Genomic DNA, 17784 nt, shown 5'->3' with positions numbered 1-17784 from the left:
TTATCTTCTTCTCAGCGCAGTCATTAGTAGCATTAAGGAATACAATGTGATTGTGTACTGGTACTTATCTTGCATGTTATATCCCTCCTTGTTATTGGTAAGGTTGCTGTGTTGATGAATCAACCTCGACTGTACAACGGATACTGAGGTACTCATCGCGTTCAGCCTCATCGGGGTTACCAATCCCCGTGAATGTTACATTTACTAGCTCTACTTTCCCCAGAATCTCCTAGAGTTTTCGGAGTTGCCGAGATCTTCTGCGATAAGTTCCTTGTGTGGCCGCATGAGATGCGAAAGTCATAGGTCCAGCAGTTGCAAGCGGAACAATTTACCCTCTTCCTTGTGTATGGCTGGCTAAGAGGACAGTGAATCAGTACGAGAGAACATGCTGCTCTCTTGTACGAATAATATCCATTCCATATCATTCAAACACAAATCCACGAAGGAATCTCCGCAAGCAGGAAAGAATCGATCATGCTGCAGCTACTTTTGACGTCGTTGGCAGAAGAATGATTGCCGTCAGCCGTCACCAATCTTCCAAGTCTTCCCTTCTGTGTAAAATTGCGGTTCTTTTCCCTCCTTCCCATGCGCATTGTGTGACACTATACAGCAGAATCGAAAATTCGAATGCCCATCTGCGTCGAAGTTTGGGGTTCTGTCTAAGCCGAATGATCCCCATAGAGTCCTTTTCGATTAGTCGCCTCCAAAGCCAACCCGTTTGTTGCGTGCCCTGGGCCCAACCAAACACAGCCAAGGGACGCGTATATACTAGTTGAACAACGGATGAATCTTGATAGGTTGTCTGCTTGGCCATCTTTTCTCGCAGGAGCAGCCGCTGCCGCTGACATACTGCCTTTGTGCGTACCATGCGAACCTTCTCATCGTAGGTAATCAACGTTGATGATTTCGAACATGTCGTCATCCCAAGAATCCATCTAACAAGTGCATTTTGCCTCTGAAAGTAACATTCCGCCCAGGTATATGCCTAGTGACAGAAGGCCCAGTCAACAAGAGCGAACCAAATGCCGAGGCGAGCAAATTGACTCCCATTCTCGGGTTGGCCATGTTTTTTCATGCCACGACAATCTCTCGTTTCGCCTCAGGCTGATGTAAATCAACCATGTTCTGTAATACCCCTTTCATTCTCCTAGCACATGTTGTCGTGGCTAACCTTCGCAAACTGGCAGATGTTACTAGGCAAATTCGCTGGCAAACCGCACGATTTCCAGCCTTCATCCAAGCAGCGATGTCTGAAGAATATCGGGATCTTGACAAGCAGTGATGCTGTGCAAAAGAAACCAGGTTCATGAGGTGTTTCATCTCTGTAATCCGATCAACCCTGCCCAAGCTTGCTACAAGCCCTTCACCGCGTAACAGAGAGCTGGTGCATTAATACCCCTTTCATGCCCGCCATGCGATGCTTGCCAGTTTAGAAGTCTCGTCACAAGAGTCTGTCACCTACCAGATACACCCATCCCCCTCTTACTATTAACTGCTCTCATATCTTCTCGATCAGTTGGCTCTTCCCCTGGAGGATCCTTATCAAATAACCATGACCTCTTCGGGAGATCGCTACACTAGAGATGCGAGTGGGTTCTCGTCTCCGGGCGCGAATATAACCCAGAGCCATACAAGGCAAGCACCGCAACCACAGCGCCAGACTACTGCACCCCAGGATGTCGGGCTACACCAACATCTGCCCCAAAATCAACACTCTGGAACAGCGTACTATCCTCATCAGGACCGACCGTATCCACAAAAAGCCTCAAGTCAAGGCACACTGGGCTATACCTATGCTCCATCAAATCAGCCCGCCTACCAGGGAAGGTATGTGGAGGTGATATCGTTGGAAAGACAACGACCACCAGCTAATCCATTCCGAATAGTCGTATCACCCAGGGATCCAACGATACTCCCGGCAATCAATACCAAGTAAATTTGCCAGGGGTCCAGCACTCGATGGATGACCCTCAACGAAGAACAACCAACTTCGTGAACGGTCAGCGAGTTAGAATGGCAACGTCTCCTGACGAAGCCGAACAAAACGGTATCAGGCGCGGTACCAACACTATCTCGCAATTTGACAACCAGTTCACAGGGACTGTTGGTTCCAGCACTTCGGCCAGTGAGGCTCAGAGGGATGAGCGATATCCTCAATACACCCATCAGAGTTGTCCTGGCTATCCTAGAACTCTCGACTATCGCGGCCAAAATAACAGCTCTTCACAAGCACGACGGTGAAAGAGAGGCCGAAATTAACAGAGTGCAAAGTCTGGCGTTGGGCACGGGGTCTAATGGCACTTGGGCTTGTTATCCTGTTGGTTCGTGCCTCAACCTGACATGCCCCTCATCTCGTACGCATTACTATTTCTGTCGTTTCTCGAAGGAACACTCGGTGCTATATGATTTTGGTGTTTTTGGCTGGTTGGTGCACATTGTGCATGAATAGCTTTCAGTATCAGATTGTTTTTCGATTTCAGCAGGGCCCAGTCTATTGTATAGAAGTCTTAGTATTCTCAAGACTATTATTTATCAATCAAAGCAATTGATCTGGATTACCAAGGCCATTGCGGGACTAATCATTCGGATGTTGGCCTCGTAGTCTCCAAGAGGGTGGATCGCCGTGGAATTTTGGTGTAAGCCACAATCGTGTATCCCCCGCGGAGGGTCGTGTCTTTCATCCACCATCCCACTTCCCCAATAGATGTTGGCTGCATGAGAAAATAATAGCGCGATGCACCCAGAAATAGTGCATACACTGCATGAAAGTTCGTAGCTTCACACCCATTGTCTGTTCACTTGACAGAGAGTGATTTCCCCATTGCATATCACGCTCTTTGCCAGTGGACAGGCTAGTGAATCAGCCAAGCCAACTGCGAATCATTCAAAGGCATTTCGCTGTGCATGTCTCACCAGGTATGTGATGAAGAAGAGACGTGCATTGATCGTGATGACCGTTGATTAAATGAGTAGCTTGTGGGAGGTGGCACTCGTCACTGGCTCTGATCTGAAGCCTGGCCATCTCAGCCAACTTAATCTTGTGCATCCGTTCATCGTGTATGTTGGAAGTGACCCCTGTAGATTGGAGATCCTTGGCGGAGTCAAGCAGCTCACTGTCGTCTTCGATAGCACAAAGCCCTTTTGTGTAGACCTTCAAGCCCCCAACTGCACTGACGTAAGTCGTTTTATCGCATTAATACTTTGAAAGCCTGCAAAGCTCTTTAAGTCATTGGAGATTTGCGATAAAAAGATACCGTCTGCTGAGACCTCCACTGGCACCAAAACATGTGCTCTGACAGGGTGCCAGCCACCAACATCCACAGCTGGAAATCAGGCTGAGGGACGTTTGGTGACAATCAACCCCCAATTCATAAAATATGGAGGGTCTGTCTCACACACTAGAGAATGTCAGTGCTGGGGAAGAGGACTCCCAGCTGAAACTGTGTTCCTGGGGGCCGACGCGTGCAGATCAGGAGAGTGGCTTCAAGGGAGGAGATGTTAAGTAGTCCCATATGTCCACTGCCGTGCTTTCTCTTCGAAATTCTTGATTCTGACCACAGAATATGAGTCTTTGTAGCTCCGCACTTGTCAGTCTTTTTCTTGTCGAGTGGTGACAGATTTAGGTCGTTACCATGACACTGGCGAATCTCACGTCCACGTCGGTAGGTGTGGCTTCAGCCTTCTGTGCTGTTTCACATCCGTTTCGTTTCAGTTTGTTTCGTTCAATCTTTGTTTCGTTTATTCATCAAGGAAGTCCTGGAATGCTCTTATGAATGAGAACATGTGTGTGCGCCTCGCCCATAAGCATCTTCCACTTATGAGACCTCGTTTGGAAACTCTCCAATCGGTCGATGGTCCCCCCAGGCTGCCTTGCCTAGGCTCCTCTGCCATTGCACCAAGAACTCGAGGTGCCGTCTGGTTGGATGCCGCCTGAAGACTCGGTGGCTTCGACACACGACAAATCCATCGCTCCCAGTCGACCAACGAACATGCTCCCTTTTCTTTTTCTTCGTGTCGATTGCTTCTTCTGTTGATCCACTACTTTTGGATATCCTCCAACAAAATTCGAAGACTACCGGGATGATCGGTGCTGTCTCTTCTTTGTGCCAGCACATGTACAGTAGCCTGTACCCCTGTCGTGAGCTTACTAGCTAGCTGGACAAAGTGACTCTTGCCGTCACTCCTTCCAAACCTCATCCATCGATATCGGCACCATCATCAACTTCGACGACTGACCGTATTGTTGACCGTTATTCGTAACGTCTCGCCTCGTCGGCCTGTCACTTCTTCACTTCCATTCACCAGCTGGGCGTATCTGCGGAGGCACGCAAAAGCACCGTGGTCTTGTGTGGAGCCCCGCGTATCATCACATCTGGAATCAGCCCTTTCCAGTCTCTCTTGTCAACTGCTAGATCGCTCTGTTCATGGAAACAGAGTGGCTGACGAATCATTCCAACTCTTTTCCAGCAGCCGAAAGAATTTCGCCTTTAACTTCCCCGTCGATACTCCTCGAACGCCATCCCCTAGAAGTTTCGTCTTGCGTAGCATCTTTCAACCTCCGGTACAGCCACCAGCACAAGAGGTAAGGAGGATATCAGTAGCTCGGGGACTTCACTTTCACTATTCAGGGTGCTTTTATACGTCACCTCATGGATCCTCGTTCCGAGCTTCGCGGGCCCGTGGCTCTGATGTGCATTAAGTGCACACAAGCATGTGAGAGAGCGAATGGTCGATGGGTATGTGTCAACTGTGGCCTTGCCTACAAGTACGACGAAGGGAATGTCGAAGTAGTGTCCCATGATAGTCCCACTGCCTATGGTAATGGGGTAGTTTCCCGACCTCTTTTGGGAGCACAAGAGCAAGGTCATCGATCTCCCTCTCCATGTTTCTTTAAGACGGCAGATAAACATGAGAGCCACAAACACTGGGTGAGTTATGGGTTACTGCATCTTCCTTCAACAGAGAGGATACTGACAGTACAGACTCTCCCAGATGTTGCCGAACAGGACCACCCGTTGAGTCATGATCAGGCCAGGGATGGCTCTGTGCCCACACTCTCTGAAGTGTATGCCCTCCAAGGAAGCTGTGACAGGTTTGTCTATGTGCTTCCACCCAAATAGTGACAGGCCTAATGGCGAAATAGTGTTGACCACAGATGGCGGGTTGTCGATAATGGCCCAAGCCAGGAGAGAGCTGAACCAAACGAATCCTATGAACCAATGGACCTCGGTAACAACGATGAGGAACCTAATGACGAGGCGTTTCACTCTTGGATCGATGAAACAACTGGCCCAGGAATGAACGGGAGACAAAGAGACATTGGCCGCGTCTTGGATCGAGTCGCCTTTCTTGGTCTGGACCGAGACACTTCTTCGATGGCACTCCAAGACGACATGATGCTCGAAATTTCCGATGACACAGATATGGAGGAGTAAAGCATGTCCTTCTGGCCTCCAGCCTTTGGGGAAATCAACTATAGGGGATGGGAGTGAACATGGCGTTAGGTGATGCTGGAGGGCACACCGAGTGCGCTCGCTCTTTCTTCTGCCGCTGCCAAAGCAAGTAGCAAGCAGTCTTTCCAGTTTCTATACGTAAACGTCGATCGAAGGGCAGGTACCCCCCACTGCTGGCAGTTGAGTTACGATTTGAAGAATCAGGAAAGAACCATTTTGGGCGGCGCAGGCAGGCGTGGTGCTTCGGGTTGCATGATAGATGAAAGATGAAAAAGGAGTGCAAGGAAGAGACTGAACGTCTTCAATGCTTATGATGGATGATAATGACTAGGATAGGGCAAGAGGTGGGTGCATTTTTTGCTTTCGCTGGGGATCGTCTTGGCTTGGGATGGCTTTCTCCTAGACTGTTTGAGCATGGTGGTTTCTTTGTTTCTTTGTCTTTTGTGTCGCTTGTGGTGGTGGTCTGGTAGTCTATTTGAAACGCGAGGAGCTGCAATGATATGTCACTTTCTCTCAGCCCCTTGTTCAATTATATTTGAGACTCTGGTTTTGATATCGAAAGCTCGCCATGCCTACGCAACTAATTCGTAAACGATTCAGGCTGTGTAAACTTATTGTCTGCGACCGTTTTCCATCCCTTTCATTGGGGATAATGATCATCATCCAATTGATGATGACAATTGGTCAACGTCGCCATAAGCTGCCACACCAGCTGCTCTTGGTAAAAAAAAGTCTGGCATGGCAAAGAACGTATCATCTCCAATAGTTGACAACAGAGCAGAGATCATCCCTGTGGCTGAGCCAGGGCCGTGGGGTGTATTTTATGTTGTGTGAGTGGCATCTTGAGGTCTCCTGTGCTCAAACACTTGAGTAGCACAAACTGAAACGACGTAACAAAAAGTTCGGGAGAAGGAAAGGGCGCGGAAAGAAGCCTGGAAAATGAAGAAATTGGATAAATAGGGGAAATCGTAAACGAGATCAAATGGCGCACTTGGTGAAGCCACTCATGAAAGTCCGACTTTTCGGCCCGGCTGCCCCATACTGCCGGGTTAGCTGCCTCCAGCACTTTGCATTCTCTTGGGTGCCCTCTTATGTTTGCTTGTTGCAAACAGATACCCTGGGAATCACCAAGCTGGGCGCCCGGCTCTTCATATATGTAACCGTCTCAGAATCCTTTTACTGGACCCGAGGAAACGCTGCAACTCGTGTCAGACCGCCTCGGAGAGGCCGTGGATTCAGCTTGGTCTAATCATGACTGCAGACCGCCTATTGTCAGCCATTCTTTCAGCTGTGCATTCTCGAGGTTGGCCTTTAAGGGACCGCTTGAGTTGTTGAGAATCTATAGCCTTTTCTGTCTCTGAACCGTCAGCTAGAACCTCGTTGCCTGCCCGTCAATCCACGAAGATATTTAGCTTCTTCGGCAATGAGTCACATTAGTGAGTCGCAGCTGCATGGTGAAGGACTTTCTACACCATATATAGACAATTGCCCGATGCTCTTTCACTGTTGTTCACGCTGTTTTCATGGTGGTACATCATTGAGATTTTAAATCTTCTGTCTGATTTGACCTTCCACAACGAGACTCCGACCTATCAAGTTCAACTTGCCACAAAAGCCCACCCACCAGGTATCAACAGAGGCGAAAAAATGAAGCCTGTGGAACTAGACGGAAGAACAGGAGAGGGTGGTGGACAGGTTGTAAGAGTCGCAATAGCAATAGCTGCCTTGACGGGACAGGCTGTTACCATCACGAATGTCAGAGGAAATCGAGAACGTGGAGGTGAGTGATGCCTAAACACGCACTGCAACGCCACCAGCTGATATCCCCCAGGTCTCAAGAGCCAACACGTCACGAGCATTCAGTTCCTCGCTGAGATAACAGATGCAGATGTGGAGGGCCTAAGTGTAGGTTCCAAGACCATAACATTCGCTCCACGACGAGGGCCAACAGAACTATATCAACGCAATATCAAGATATCTGCAGAGTCAGGTTCTGCGAGTAGTCTCCTCATTTTGCAAGCTGTCCTCCCGTTTCTGATATTTGCCGGCAATGATTCTGAGGAACCAGTCGAACTTTCAATATCTGGTGGATCCAATGTCTCATTTTCACTCAGTTTTGAATATCTGGACCAAGTTCTCCTACCAACACTGGAGGAGCGATTTGGAATTCGTGTTGAAAGAGCGTTAGAAAGACGTGGATGGAGCCTCGGTCCGCAGTCGAGAGGTCAGATACGTCTCAAGTTTCATCCACTGAAGATTGGCCAAACTCTGCGGTACAAAACCCCAGAGCAACGAAATTACCCTGAGTCCTATGAAATCAAGTCTATTGATATCAGCATGGTGGTACCTGGCAGCACTCACGAGAGACTCCAGGCATCACTGACAAGGGGCCTGGGGGACCTCTTTTCTGGGGCAGACGTCCATTTCAGGCATGTTGAAGACACGAACCTAGATTCACGGTGGTACATACTGCTTGTGGCCCATTCCACATCTGGGGTCAGATGGGGGCATGACTGGCTTGGATCAATACCGAAAAAGACAAAGAACAGGGACATGTTCGCCGATCAGGTATCAAGAAAACTGTGTCGGGGTTTGTACGACGAGGCAGCTGTCGGTGGCCAAGTGGACGTTCATCTTCAAGATCAAGTGGTCGTTTTCCAAGCACTCTGTGAGGGATACTCTTCGTTCCCTCGAGGAGATACCCCAGATGAATCTCCACCTGACACACTAATCGATGCCACGGGAAGCCTGGGAATTAGTACTGGCAGAATGAGAAAGGAAAAGACGCATGAGCCCTTCGGTTACGGCTCTCTTCATACACAGACAGCCAGGTGGGTTGCGAGCGAGATGTTGCCGAGCATCGAGTTTTACAACAAAGGCAACCTGGTGAAAGGGGCGGGTATATCAATGAAATAGAATTTGCTGACAGCTTGATATTGCATACTTATGACTCAAAGGTAGTTCGTTATATATGAGTATGAACGTGGTTAGCTAAGGCCAAAACACCAGTGAAAACATGCATTTTGTTAAGTGGTGTGGGTTGGGGTGTGACGTGGCTGCCTGAGGATGGCCTCACGGAGGAGCAAAAGTTTTAACTGGGTGACAATTACGCTGTATAACACAACTGTTTTCGTTAGGTATAAGTTGGACATCTCTTGCCAACCTCAACTTTGTTGGGCTATGGCTGATGCCACCATAATGTGTCCATTCCTCAGTGTTGTCATAGCAGGCCTCGATAACCATGGTCGTTGCACTTTGGCTACACACTACCCCCAAAATAATGCTTATCAGGATGAAGGAACATCGCCGAACCGAAACTGCGACCATCCGAAGCTGCCTTCATGTAAAGTCCATATCTGCTTTCCCCAGTCCTCACTGGCGGCGCCTGCAGCGATAAAAACTGGCATGAGGTGATCCATGAAAGGGTGTGCTTGTTTCGCATCTCCCCGCTTACATATCGCCGCCATCTTTTCCTCTCGGACAGCTGGATCGGCCTCCACAGCCTCCTTGAGAGCGTTGTCGAAGCTCACAACATATGGGAGTGGCTCTGTGTTACCCTCGAACATGTGGTGCATGTCACGTAAGTTGTGTACTGACATCCCAGCTCCGATGATAACTATTCCTTCGTCCCGAAGTGCAGATATAGCACGTCCGAGAGCGTAGTGGGCGTGAGGATCTTCGTTTTTGAAGAGCGAAACTTGAACAAGTGGTACGTTGAGTGGATTGGTTTCTGGATTGAAGGCTGCAACCTGTTAGAAATTCACATATGGATATTCGTTGTTTAGAAAAACGCACCAACATGAAAGCCAGAAAATACGCCATGATCAAGGCCTCGCTTCATTCCATAGGATTGGATACCAGCCTCTGAAAGCATGACCATGATCTTGCTCGCAAGCTCTGGGCTACCCTTGTTCGGATATTGAGCTTTATAAAAGTGATCGGGGAATCCGTAGAAACTGAGATTGTTAACGTAAACTTTGTGAAGCATGGAGTGGTGTGACGTACTCATAAATGAGAGGAGTATCTACAGCATTGTTGACATGAATGGCGCGCTCCTCTCCCATCCAATGTGCTGAGAAGACCACTACGGCCTTCGGCCTCACTTTCTGCGTTATCTCCTTTCCAATTTGTTGAAGGACAGGATATACGGGGTGCTTTGTGTTATATTGCACATCAGGCTTGAAGTCTATCAGTAGCTATCCGCACCTTCAACACAAGTAGACTCACACCACCATGACTGAAGAAGTAAACAGGCGCCTTTGTTGCTACATCCGTCTTTACTGGAAATGACACATCCTTTTGTGAGTTGTACCAATCAAAGCCTGCCCTTTGCAGAGTCGATGAAAAGGCTTTGAGTGGTGAAGCACCAAACAAGGCAATCATGGCTACGGCAATAGAGATGAAGCCGATCAATGATCGGAAAGATAGGAGTTGGGTCATATTGAATAACGATGAGTTTCGGTAGCAGCTCTTGAGTTACTGGTCAACCCACATTTGCTTAGAATAGATATCTTCCTTTTACATGTACTGTAAGTGTATATCCGAATATCCATCTCGGGAGAGGCCGGCCCTGGCAGATCCATCTGTGGATCTAGGCCAGCTGAAGTGGGACGAATTTGATGCTGAATCAGCTCATCACGGGAATTTTGTTTACGTAGCCGACTGTGGAGGGATCTGAGACATGGTTGTGCTTTTATGCTATGATACTCGGTACTCGAGCTAGAAATTGATTTATGAACGTACCTGCTCCGTAGTCATTAATAAAAGCTGGAGCTAGTATAACGACTGTGTGAACTTATGCAAACGAATAAAAAGCTCTAATCACGGACACAAACAAAGTTCAAGAGCCAATCACAGCTGGCTTCTAAGCACCCGACACGAACTTAGAACGACGCAGGACAAAGCGTATTCAATTGCGTGAAAACAAAGGGCGTAGAACAAATGATAAGCCTACTACATGTTGAAAGCCTGGAAAACCTGACACTCAGAGTTGACTGTTACAGCTGGCAAAGCTCAAGTTCACGAAGCCGGATAAACTAACTAGCTCCACAACTGCACCAACGCAGCTACGTTTAGTGGTCGGTTGCCTGTGCAACTGCCAGATTAGCCCGCCAAAAATTAGATGTCAGGGCAGCTTCAGAAACTGCTACTGGGCATGTGAACAGGCGGCTCGTCCAACCATCGGCAACCTCAACTCCTTCCGTGCAGACAAACATCGCCATCTAGGGTTTCGTACCTCCTACGGTATCCGTACGGCCCATCTATTCGACACCCACTCCTCACCGTTTGTCAGCTCCCTCTCCCACCAAAGCCTTCATCATGGCTCCTCTCATTCTACATAATGTCCCTGACGACGAGTGTTACGTCGGCGATGATGGGGTGAAGCGACCATATGCCATGTATTTCAACCAGTATGTTTTCCTCCGTGCCCATTTGAATCAACGCTAACGTAACGCGAAAAAGACAAGATGCTCCCCAAGGAAGCGCACGATCACGTCGCAGCGCCGCCGAGTCTGGTTCGTTCGGTAAATCCACACGGCGCTCACGATCGCGTACTGGAACACCCGCACGCAGTCGCGAAAATCCTACACTAGCTGCTGCAGACAAGCTCTTTGGCGACTGGGTATCCAACCAGGCTGCAACAGCGCCGTCTCAAACTGTTCAGCGTAAGAGCAGTGGTTTGATGCAAGAAGATGTTCCCGTCAAGCGATCTGTTACTTCTACACCCGTCGAGCTCATCCTTCGCGGCTACCGATCATCAACACAGCAGTACGCTGCTATCTCCCACTATGAATCCCTTGCCGGTGCGATCTTGGAGGATTACCCTCGTGAACCTCCTGTCAGCCAACGCCGATACAAATCTGAGTTGCGTGATCCTGCCTTTACGCGACGTCGCAACCTGACAGCAGATGAGCGAGCGATGGTGAACCACGCAGATGGCGGAGAGCACTGGGTGAAGGTCACTTTCGAAAGCAGAGAAGCCGCCGAAGCCGCAACTTTTGCCAGCCCTCAAAGGATACTGGGTCATCTGGTTTATGCTGAGCCATACCGAGGTGTTCCTCCCGCCAAAGACGAGGCTTGTCCCGATATCGAGGTCATCCCAGACCATTCACGCTCACAGAGTATGCCTGCTGCTGTTCCTACTGCCAATGGTCGCAAGAGCTTCAGTGGGCCTACATCGTTTAACAGCCGGCTCCTCGATCTCTCTCCTCCTCATTCGCAGACATCTAGCTTTACCATAGATACCGGAACTATCAGCAACTCTCACGCTTCCACTGCTACGATCACCGAGCCTTTCCCTCTTCCTCAAGCTACCACATCAAGCATTGAACCCATGGACGTTCGCGATGGCGACAGCGTTTTCTGCCGCCGCATCCCTACTGCCCGTCGCGCTACGATTCTTCCCGCCGAGCAAGCTCTCCTACCTCAACAGACTATGATGCAACGGGTTGTCAATGCTATTCCCTTTGTCAAGTGGTTCGGTGGTAGCATGATCGGTAACGAAGTACCACGAACCGAGACCGGCGAGTTTGACTGGAGCAAAGCCAGTCTCTACTGGAAGCTTATCTGGTGGCTCGACGCTACTTTTGGACTATTCAGCGGCGATGTACTCAATGCCGACAAGGACGACTAGAGGACGTTCGGTCGGCGATGGAAGCCAAAGGTGTTCAAAGCAGCGTCCAAACGAAAGGGGTCGATGTCTAAAAGACGACGATCATCGGGCGGCCGTGATAGAATATACGAGAGACGAAGAATTTGATCATTGACCACGGCGTAATAACGGTCATGGCGTCAGGCTTGTTATGAAATTGGGACGGTGTCTGAGTTAGTGGACATGCTTAATAGATGGAAGGTGGAAAATCCGTATAATGTTCTGTACACTATCAATCAAGAGCAAAGTACTCTTGCAAAATCTATTGCTGCCTCTCCGTGAAGAGAATATTTCCCAAATGCCCGCATAAACGCCCTTGTAGATGAACCCCGAACACGAGGATAAGTCCTTCTCACCACTTGATCAGTTTCAGCTTGGACTTCTATCTTCATCACCGCTCCATGCAGCTGCTGAGCTAGCGTCTGTGATGAGTGGCTGTGAATTTGCCCTTTTTCTCACCGAACTTGGTGATCCTGACCGACCTCTTGTTTCCTCCTCTTGAACATTTTCTGTTTGATGCCCACCATCCCCATTCTGTTGCTCTTCTGCTCCTGCATCATCAGCTTCCACAACAGGCATCAGGAGCTCAGACTTGTTCAAATCGTCTTCTCTGTTTTCAAGCCCTTCTGCTCTACCCCCTAGAGAATCAAATGTCACGTCTGTTGGAGTGCGACGAATAGGCTGTGGTGAGAACGGCCGTGCATTGCGGGGTTTGTTGAAGTCGGTCGAGAAGACGCTGTCGCTGTCATTCATAACGCCGCCACTGGGTCTAGAATCAGATGCCAGTGCTGCTAGAGATTGATACCGTTCCGTGTCCATAAGAAGACTATCCCCTCTAGCGTGACTCCTGGATGGATCTGATCCTGTGTCGGCGAGTATGCTCTTAGGGGGGAGGATAGAGAAGAGTTTGGGCGTGTCGCCGCTACCGCCACTGCCCAAGTTCGCAACATCTTCCTCCGTTGCGAATAAGTCTTGACCCTTTTCAAGAAGATCGTCCAGACCGCCTCCGCTCCAGCCTTTCCTCGCTAGACCTTCAAATATGTCCACTTCTGCACGTACAAGACTGCAGCTTGCTTCGACAATCCTTCCACTTGTCTCTTGACTCTCCCTCAATAGTGTCCGTGCATGATCGGCATGCAACGTCGTTAAGCCATCCAATTTTGTCGTCAATTCGACTAAATGTGCCCTAAATCGACCAACATCCCGTCTCCTCTGTTTGTGCAATTTCATCCCTTCTTTTTCCAGTCGTTTGATTTCTTTACTTTGTGCCTTGATCTTGTGTTTATACGTCTCCTCTTCATCGTCAATAACGGTCTGCCACTTGTCCAGGTCATGGAGCAGTGGTACTTCGAAAGATCGGTATACAGTCTCAGAGAGGATCTGTTGGTGATTGGCAACAAGGTAGTGTACTCCGGAGGCGGACATAAGCGTATCAGCCGTGCAGGAACCCTTGGTTGTAAAGCTTGCTGTCATATTAGTCCCAGAGGGACCGATGGGTTCGGCGCGAGCTTCCTTTAACCTGGCGCATGCTTCAAGTGCTGATCCAAATGTCGATGCGGCTGTTGATAATGCGGCGAGTGCCAGTCGGTAGCCCTTTGCGGAGGCGACAAGATCGGAGTAAGCTTGCTGAGAGAGCTCTAGGTCGGCTTTTGTAAGGACAGCATGTGGAGATCGTGGGGGAGGCGGCAAAGGCAGATGATACTGAGATAGCGGGTTTGCAGTCGATGCAAGAGAATAGACTGGCGATCCCGGAACGGGCGGTAGCTGTGACGGTGTCGGCGACACTGGACGCGATGTTGTTTCGGAGGCCATATTTGTTTACTTTGGGCGGTCGATCATCGGGATATGCTCGGGTTTGTGAGACTGGTTTCTCGAGGCGCACAAACGACAAAACTTCAGATATAGTTGTGTGCTTCACAACAATGAAGTTGATGCGTCAATTCGGATTTCCCGAGTGACGGTCAAGGTTATCAACTCTACCAAGGTTTCGGTTGGCGAATGTTGGAGAAGAAGTGGTCCAGGATCAAGGGTCTGTTGTTTCGAGCCCATCTCCCCACCGATAGAAGGTTCGCGTGCGCTAGGCGTTAGGGCACTTAGTGGCCCGGCCTTATCATGCAACTCGGTAGGGCGTTCTGAGCCACTCAGTAGTGGAGCGCACGTCATTTGGCGGGCATTCGTCCATCCATACGGAGAATTTGGAGATCTTTTGGCATCACGAGGTATCGATGAGCGATATCAGATATAGAGCACGCGGCATATGAAGTCTATATGATTGGCCCCCTCAAAACTCGTGGCATAATAATGTGATATCCGGATTTTGGAAACCATTGGCGGTTGGTAGACTGTCTATTGTCTTCTATTTCGTACAAGAGACTGTTCTGTGTCCAAAGGTTCTTAAGTCTATACGTTGTGAGGTCTGTTCCATATATGACTTTAGTTCTTGGGAGGCAATTGCTTTCTCAGAAACGCCTCAACCTCGTCAAGCTCCTCCAGGCAAGCAGAGTGACCCATACCACTATCGAGAGTTAGCATCTACTTGTTATTATGGCACTGGTCACTCACGGGTAAGTCTTGAATGACACATCGTAGCCAAGCTCCTTGAGCATGTCGGCACTCAGCTTTCCACGCTGGAAAGGAACGATAGGGTCAGCATCGCCATGGAACATCATCACAGGAGTCTGGCGGTTGGCATCCGTGGGCTTGACAAGGTCGGCAAAGGTTTTGGACAGGAGAAGCCATGATGAAAGGCCGACGATACCGCCCAGCTTGCTTGTGCAGGTAAGACCAGCAAGGAGTGACATGGCGCCTCCCTGGGAGAAACCTCCAAGGACAATACGCTCAGGGGGGATGCCAGAGTTGACCTCCTCTTGGATGAGATCATGGAAGTACTTTTGACTTCGCTTAATACCCTCTGTATCCTCATTGCGGACCAAGCTATCAACATCTCCGCCGAGTTGTTTCTGCTTCGTGTTAGGTGGCCAATCAAGTGCACCAGAGGAAATAGCAACTTACAACGTCAAACCATCCAGGCATTCTCATTCCCATGTTCTAAACTTGTTAGTTGAGTCTTGAACAGGCTCCTCAAAGGTCAACTCACCACAGTGATGGGGATTTCAGGAGCATGAGGCAGAATGAACTTGACTTCATTGAGCTTCTCTCGTCGGCGCCAGTTCTCAACAGCACTTGCCCAGCCATGACCAGTGTCACCCAGGCCATGCACAAAGATAACAGTAGCCGTGTGGCGGGATGCCGCAGGGAAGACGAGAGGCAGTTTTCCTGACATCTTGACTTCTGGCTGCGTTTCTGGTTCGGTCCTGGTGGAGAAGGGTTTGAATATGAAGAGAAACACTAATGGAGCAGCAAAGATGCAAAAGTAGCGAAGGAAGTGTCTGTAGGATATTGAATCGTTGTTGGTTTGCTGTGCTTGATTGGACATGAATGGAAGGGCTCAAGTTAGGTTGTCCAATGATTGTGTCGATATCAAGTGGAGAGTTTAGTGGCAGATACAAGTAGAAACTGAGAGTTACCTAGGTAGCCTGACAAGCAAGCTGCTTACCCTGCACACCACTGATTTCCTCTGCTGAACTATGTGCATTTCCAAGATACAGTATTAAACAATGCTGATATATCTAAACCAGAATAACATATCTGATGAATCTTTTTACCCTAGCTACTAATGGCTCTTTAAGTGACAGTGATTTAAATTACACAACCTCATCAGTCAAAAGAAAGATAGCCAATATTGCTTTTTTTATCAAGATATAAGAGCGAAGATTTAAACAACCCGACAGTGTTATATTCTAGTTACTGATGGATGTCCTGCAAACTGGATGTATAACATGAGAAAATGGCGCATATTTGATCATTCCAGCAGCCAGAAGCTTGCATGATTAAGGCGGGAGTTACACCAACCATAACACCTATCTATTAGTATCGAGCCACCTAAAGAAATGAGAAGCTAGAGTACAGAAGTCACTTCGGATTTATATCATGCATTTTATTGAAGCTATCATCCTACCGAAAGTCACCGGTAACGGAGAAAGAGAAAGAATAAAATAATGGGGAACAGACTTACACTGAGAGTGATAAACAACACATGCCTCGTATTACTTCCTCTGTGCTATCCAAGGCACTTGTGAAAATCAGTGACTTTACAGTTACTAGACAGTAGTTACTTCGCTGCTCTGCATGATAACAACATACATGATCGTTTGAGTCAGTTTCCAGTCCTCGGAACAAGGAGTAATACTGGATTCTTATGAGTGAGGTGGCTACTATATAATGAGGAGCCTAAAGCGTGTGTATGTCGAGCTAGTTGTTGGTTTTCTGCACTGGAAAGGTGTAACAATATCAATGTTTTATAATACCATTTACAAATGCTTTTCTTATGCTGTTTTGGCGTCACTGTACCGTCCGAAAGTCTGCCAGTCGGAGGTTAGGGGTAAATAAACCTTCCCTGTACCTCAACAACTATCAGGGGCTGATACCAAATTCAACTTTGTAGTGATGCTTGACATGTGGCTTTCTGATGCTCTTCTTAGAAGTTGTGATCAACTCGACCGCCATAAGAACCGCACTTCAGTCAGGTTGTTATTTGGAAACGATCAAGGAGACTGGCGTTCATAGGAGAAGTCACCGGGATGAACTGAAATCTGGGTATTTGACAGAATCTCTTCATATAACCCTAGATTTGCAACATGTCACGGCCTGTTCCAGATAGATTCTTTTCTTCAATGCCCTACATATCTGGTTCTGATTCAAATGAGTTTCTTCGCAAGATTGTGCTGAGCCAGAAGTTTTCCCATACCCGCGAAGAACCGATATCTTCACAAAGCTCAGTGAAAGGGCTGATTGAAAAGCCGACAGGGTATGTCTGAAGGCCAATCCAGTCACAAGAAGTCACACCTTGTGCAATGTCTTGTGAATTACCCTACGGGTTGTGAAACAGAATTGAGTGACACGTATCCGGGTTTACGACGCTGATGAAGGCCATCCGCTCGCCATGTATTCCCGGAAAGATATGCAAATAATGACCTAAGGAGCTCCTGCGCCATGAACAGGCAGGTTAACATCCGAATGGCGTCCTCGGCCTTCGAGCGCTGCACAGCTGTTTCTCTCCCTCGACCCTCCCCCCACTCCAGGTATCCCGCTCAATGCTCCTTGAGAGTCTCTATGTTGGTGTTTTCAATACCAGAACAAAAGCAAGTATCATTCAATGCACTATAGTCTGCAATTATCTGACAGTGTTCGTTTCTCATAAGTTTGCATTCCTAATCACGGCTATCACAACAGGAGCATACGTGTATCTTCCTCGACGATGTTTGGTAAATCAACCTCACTGCTAAACAATATGTAACGTGGCACCAAGACGGCAATAGGAAAAGACCCTTGGTTGATTGACGCAGCCACTTTCAACGGTCAATGGACCCGTTAAGGCATTAGCCACTCAACCAAATGTCCGAATTATTCGAACTAAAGTCTAGGCAGTCTATATTTCAGCACCGTTGCTTTTCATTCAACAACAAACAGGGTTCAGGCTTTGAGAAAGAAAAGTTTGCAAGCGCCCGTTCCGTTCCTGACTAGAAGAAGTACGGAACAAATTCTGGAAGAAATTTGAGGACCTGAGCATCGGGACCAAGAAGCACGGGCGCATGTGCTTGACGTTGGGCACTCTGATGG

General features: G+C 48.5%; 6 protein-coding genes across 6 annotated transcripts; 3 read left to right on the top strand and 3 right to left on the bottom strand.

Moving 5' to 3' along the window:
• Nucleotides 1-1676: 1676 nt before the first annotated feature.
• On the top strand, nt 1677-2241 carry J7337_004331 (uncharacterized protein; the record flags this gene model as incomplete). The annotated part of the gene is made up of 2 exons (XM_044822026.1): nt 1677-1827; nt 1946-2241. The coding sequence occupies 2 exons, from the start codon at nt 1677-1679 to the stop codon at nt 2239-2241; spliced, it is 447 nt and encodes a 148-aa protein (XP_044683359.1).
• Nucleotides 2242-4649: 2408 nt separating this feature from the next.
• Nucleotides 4650-5435, top strand: J7337_004330 (uncharacterized protein; the record flags this gene model as incomplete). The annotated part of the gene is made up of 3 exons (XM_044822025.1): nt 4650-4928; nt 4983-5092; nt 5144-5435. 3 exons carry the CDS (start codon nt 4650-4652, stop codon nt 5433-5435), a joined length of 681 nt encoding a protein of 226 aa, XP_044683358.1.
• Nucleotides 5436-8740: 3305 nt separating this feature from the next.
• On the bottom strand, nt 8741-9893 carry J7337_004329 (uncharacterized protein; the record flags this gene model as incomplete). Its single annotated transcript, XM_044822024.1, has 4 exons — nt 8741-9202; nt 9253-9409; nt 9459-9631; nt 9660-9893. The coding sequence occupies 4 exons, from the start codon at nt 9891-9893 to the stop codon at nt 8741-8743; spliced, it is 1026 nt and encodes a 341-aa protein (XP_044683357.1).
• Nucleotides 9894-10772: 879 nt separating this feature from the next.
• J7337_004328 (uncharacterized protein) lies at nt 10773-12087 on the top strand (the record flags this gene model as incomplete). Its single annotated transcript, XM_044822023.1, has 2 exons — nt 10773-10864; nt 10917-12087. The coding sequence occupies 2 exons, from the start codon at nt 10773-10775 to the stop codon at nt 12085-12087; spliced, it is 1263 nt and encodes a 420-aa protein (XP_044683356.1).
• A 387-nt stretch (nt 12088-12474) lies between these two features.
• J7337_004327 (uncharacterized protein) lies at nt 12475-13917 on the bottom strand (the record flags this gene model as incomplete). The annotated part of the gene is made up of 2 exons (XM_044822022.1): nt 12475-12540; nt 12565-13917. 2 exons carry the CDS (start codon nt 13915-13917, stop codon nt 12475-12477), a joined length of 1419 nt encoding a protein of 472 aa, XP_044683355.1.
• Nucleotides 13918-14538: 621 nt separating this feature from the next.
• J7337_004326 (uncharacterized protein) lies at nt 14539-15388 on the bottom strand (the record flags this gene model as incomplete). Its single annotated transcript, XM_044822021.1, has 4 exons — nt 14539-14620; nt 14668-15065; nt 15118-15153; nt 15203-15388. The coding sequence occupies 4 exons, from the start codon at nt 15386-15388 to the stop codon at nt 14539-14541; spliced, it is 702 nt and encodes a 233-aa protein (XP_044683354.1).
• Nucleotides 15389-17784: the final 2396 nt, after the last annotated feature.

This window comes from Fusarium musae, chromosome 3 (genome assembly GCF_019915245.1).
Source record: "Fusarium musae strain F31 chromosome 3, whole genome shotgun sequence".
Classification (NCBI taxonomy): Eukaryota; Fungi; Ascomycota; class Sordariomycetes; order Hypocreales; family Nectriaceae; genus Fusarium; species Fusarium musae.
This window is presented reverse-complemented; position numbering and strand designations above follow the sequence as displayed.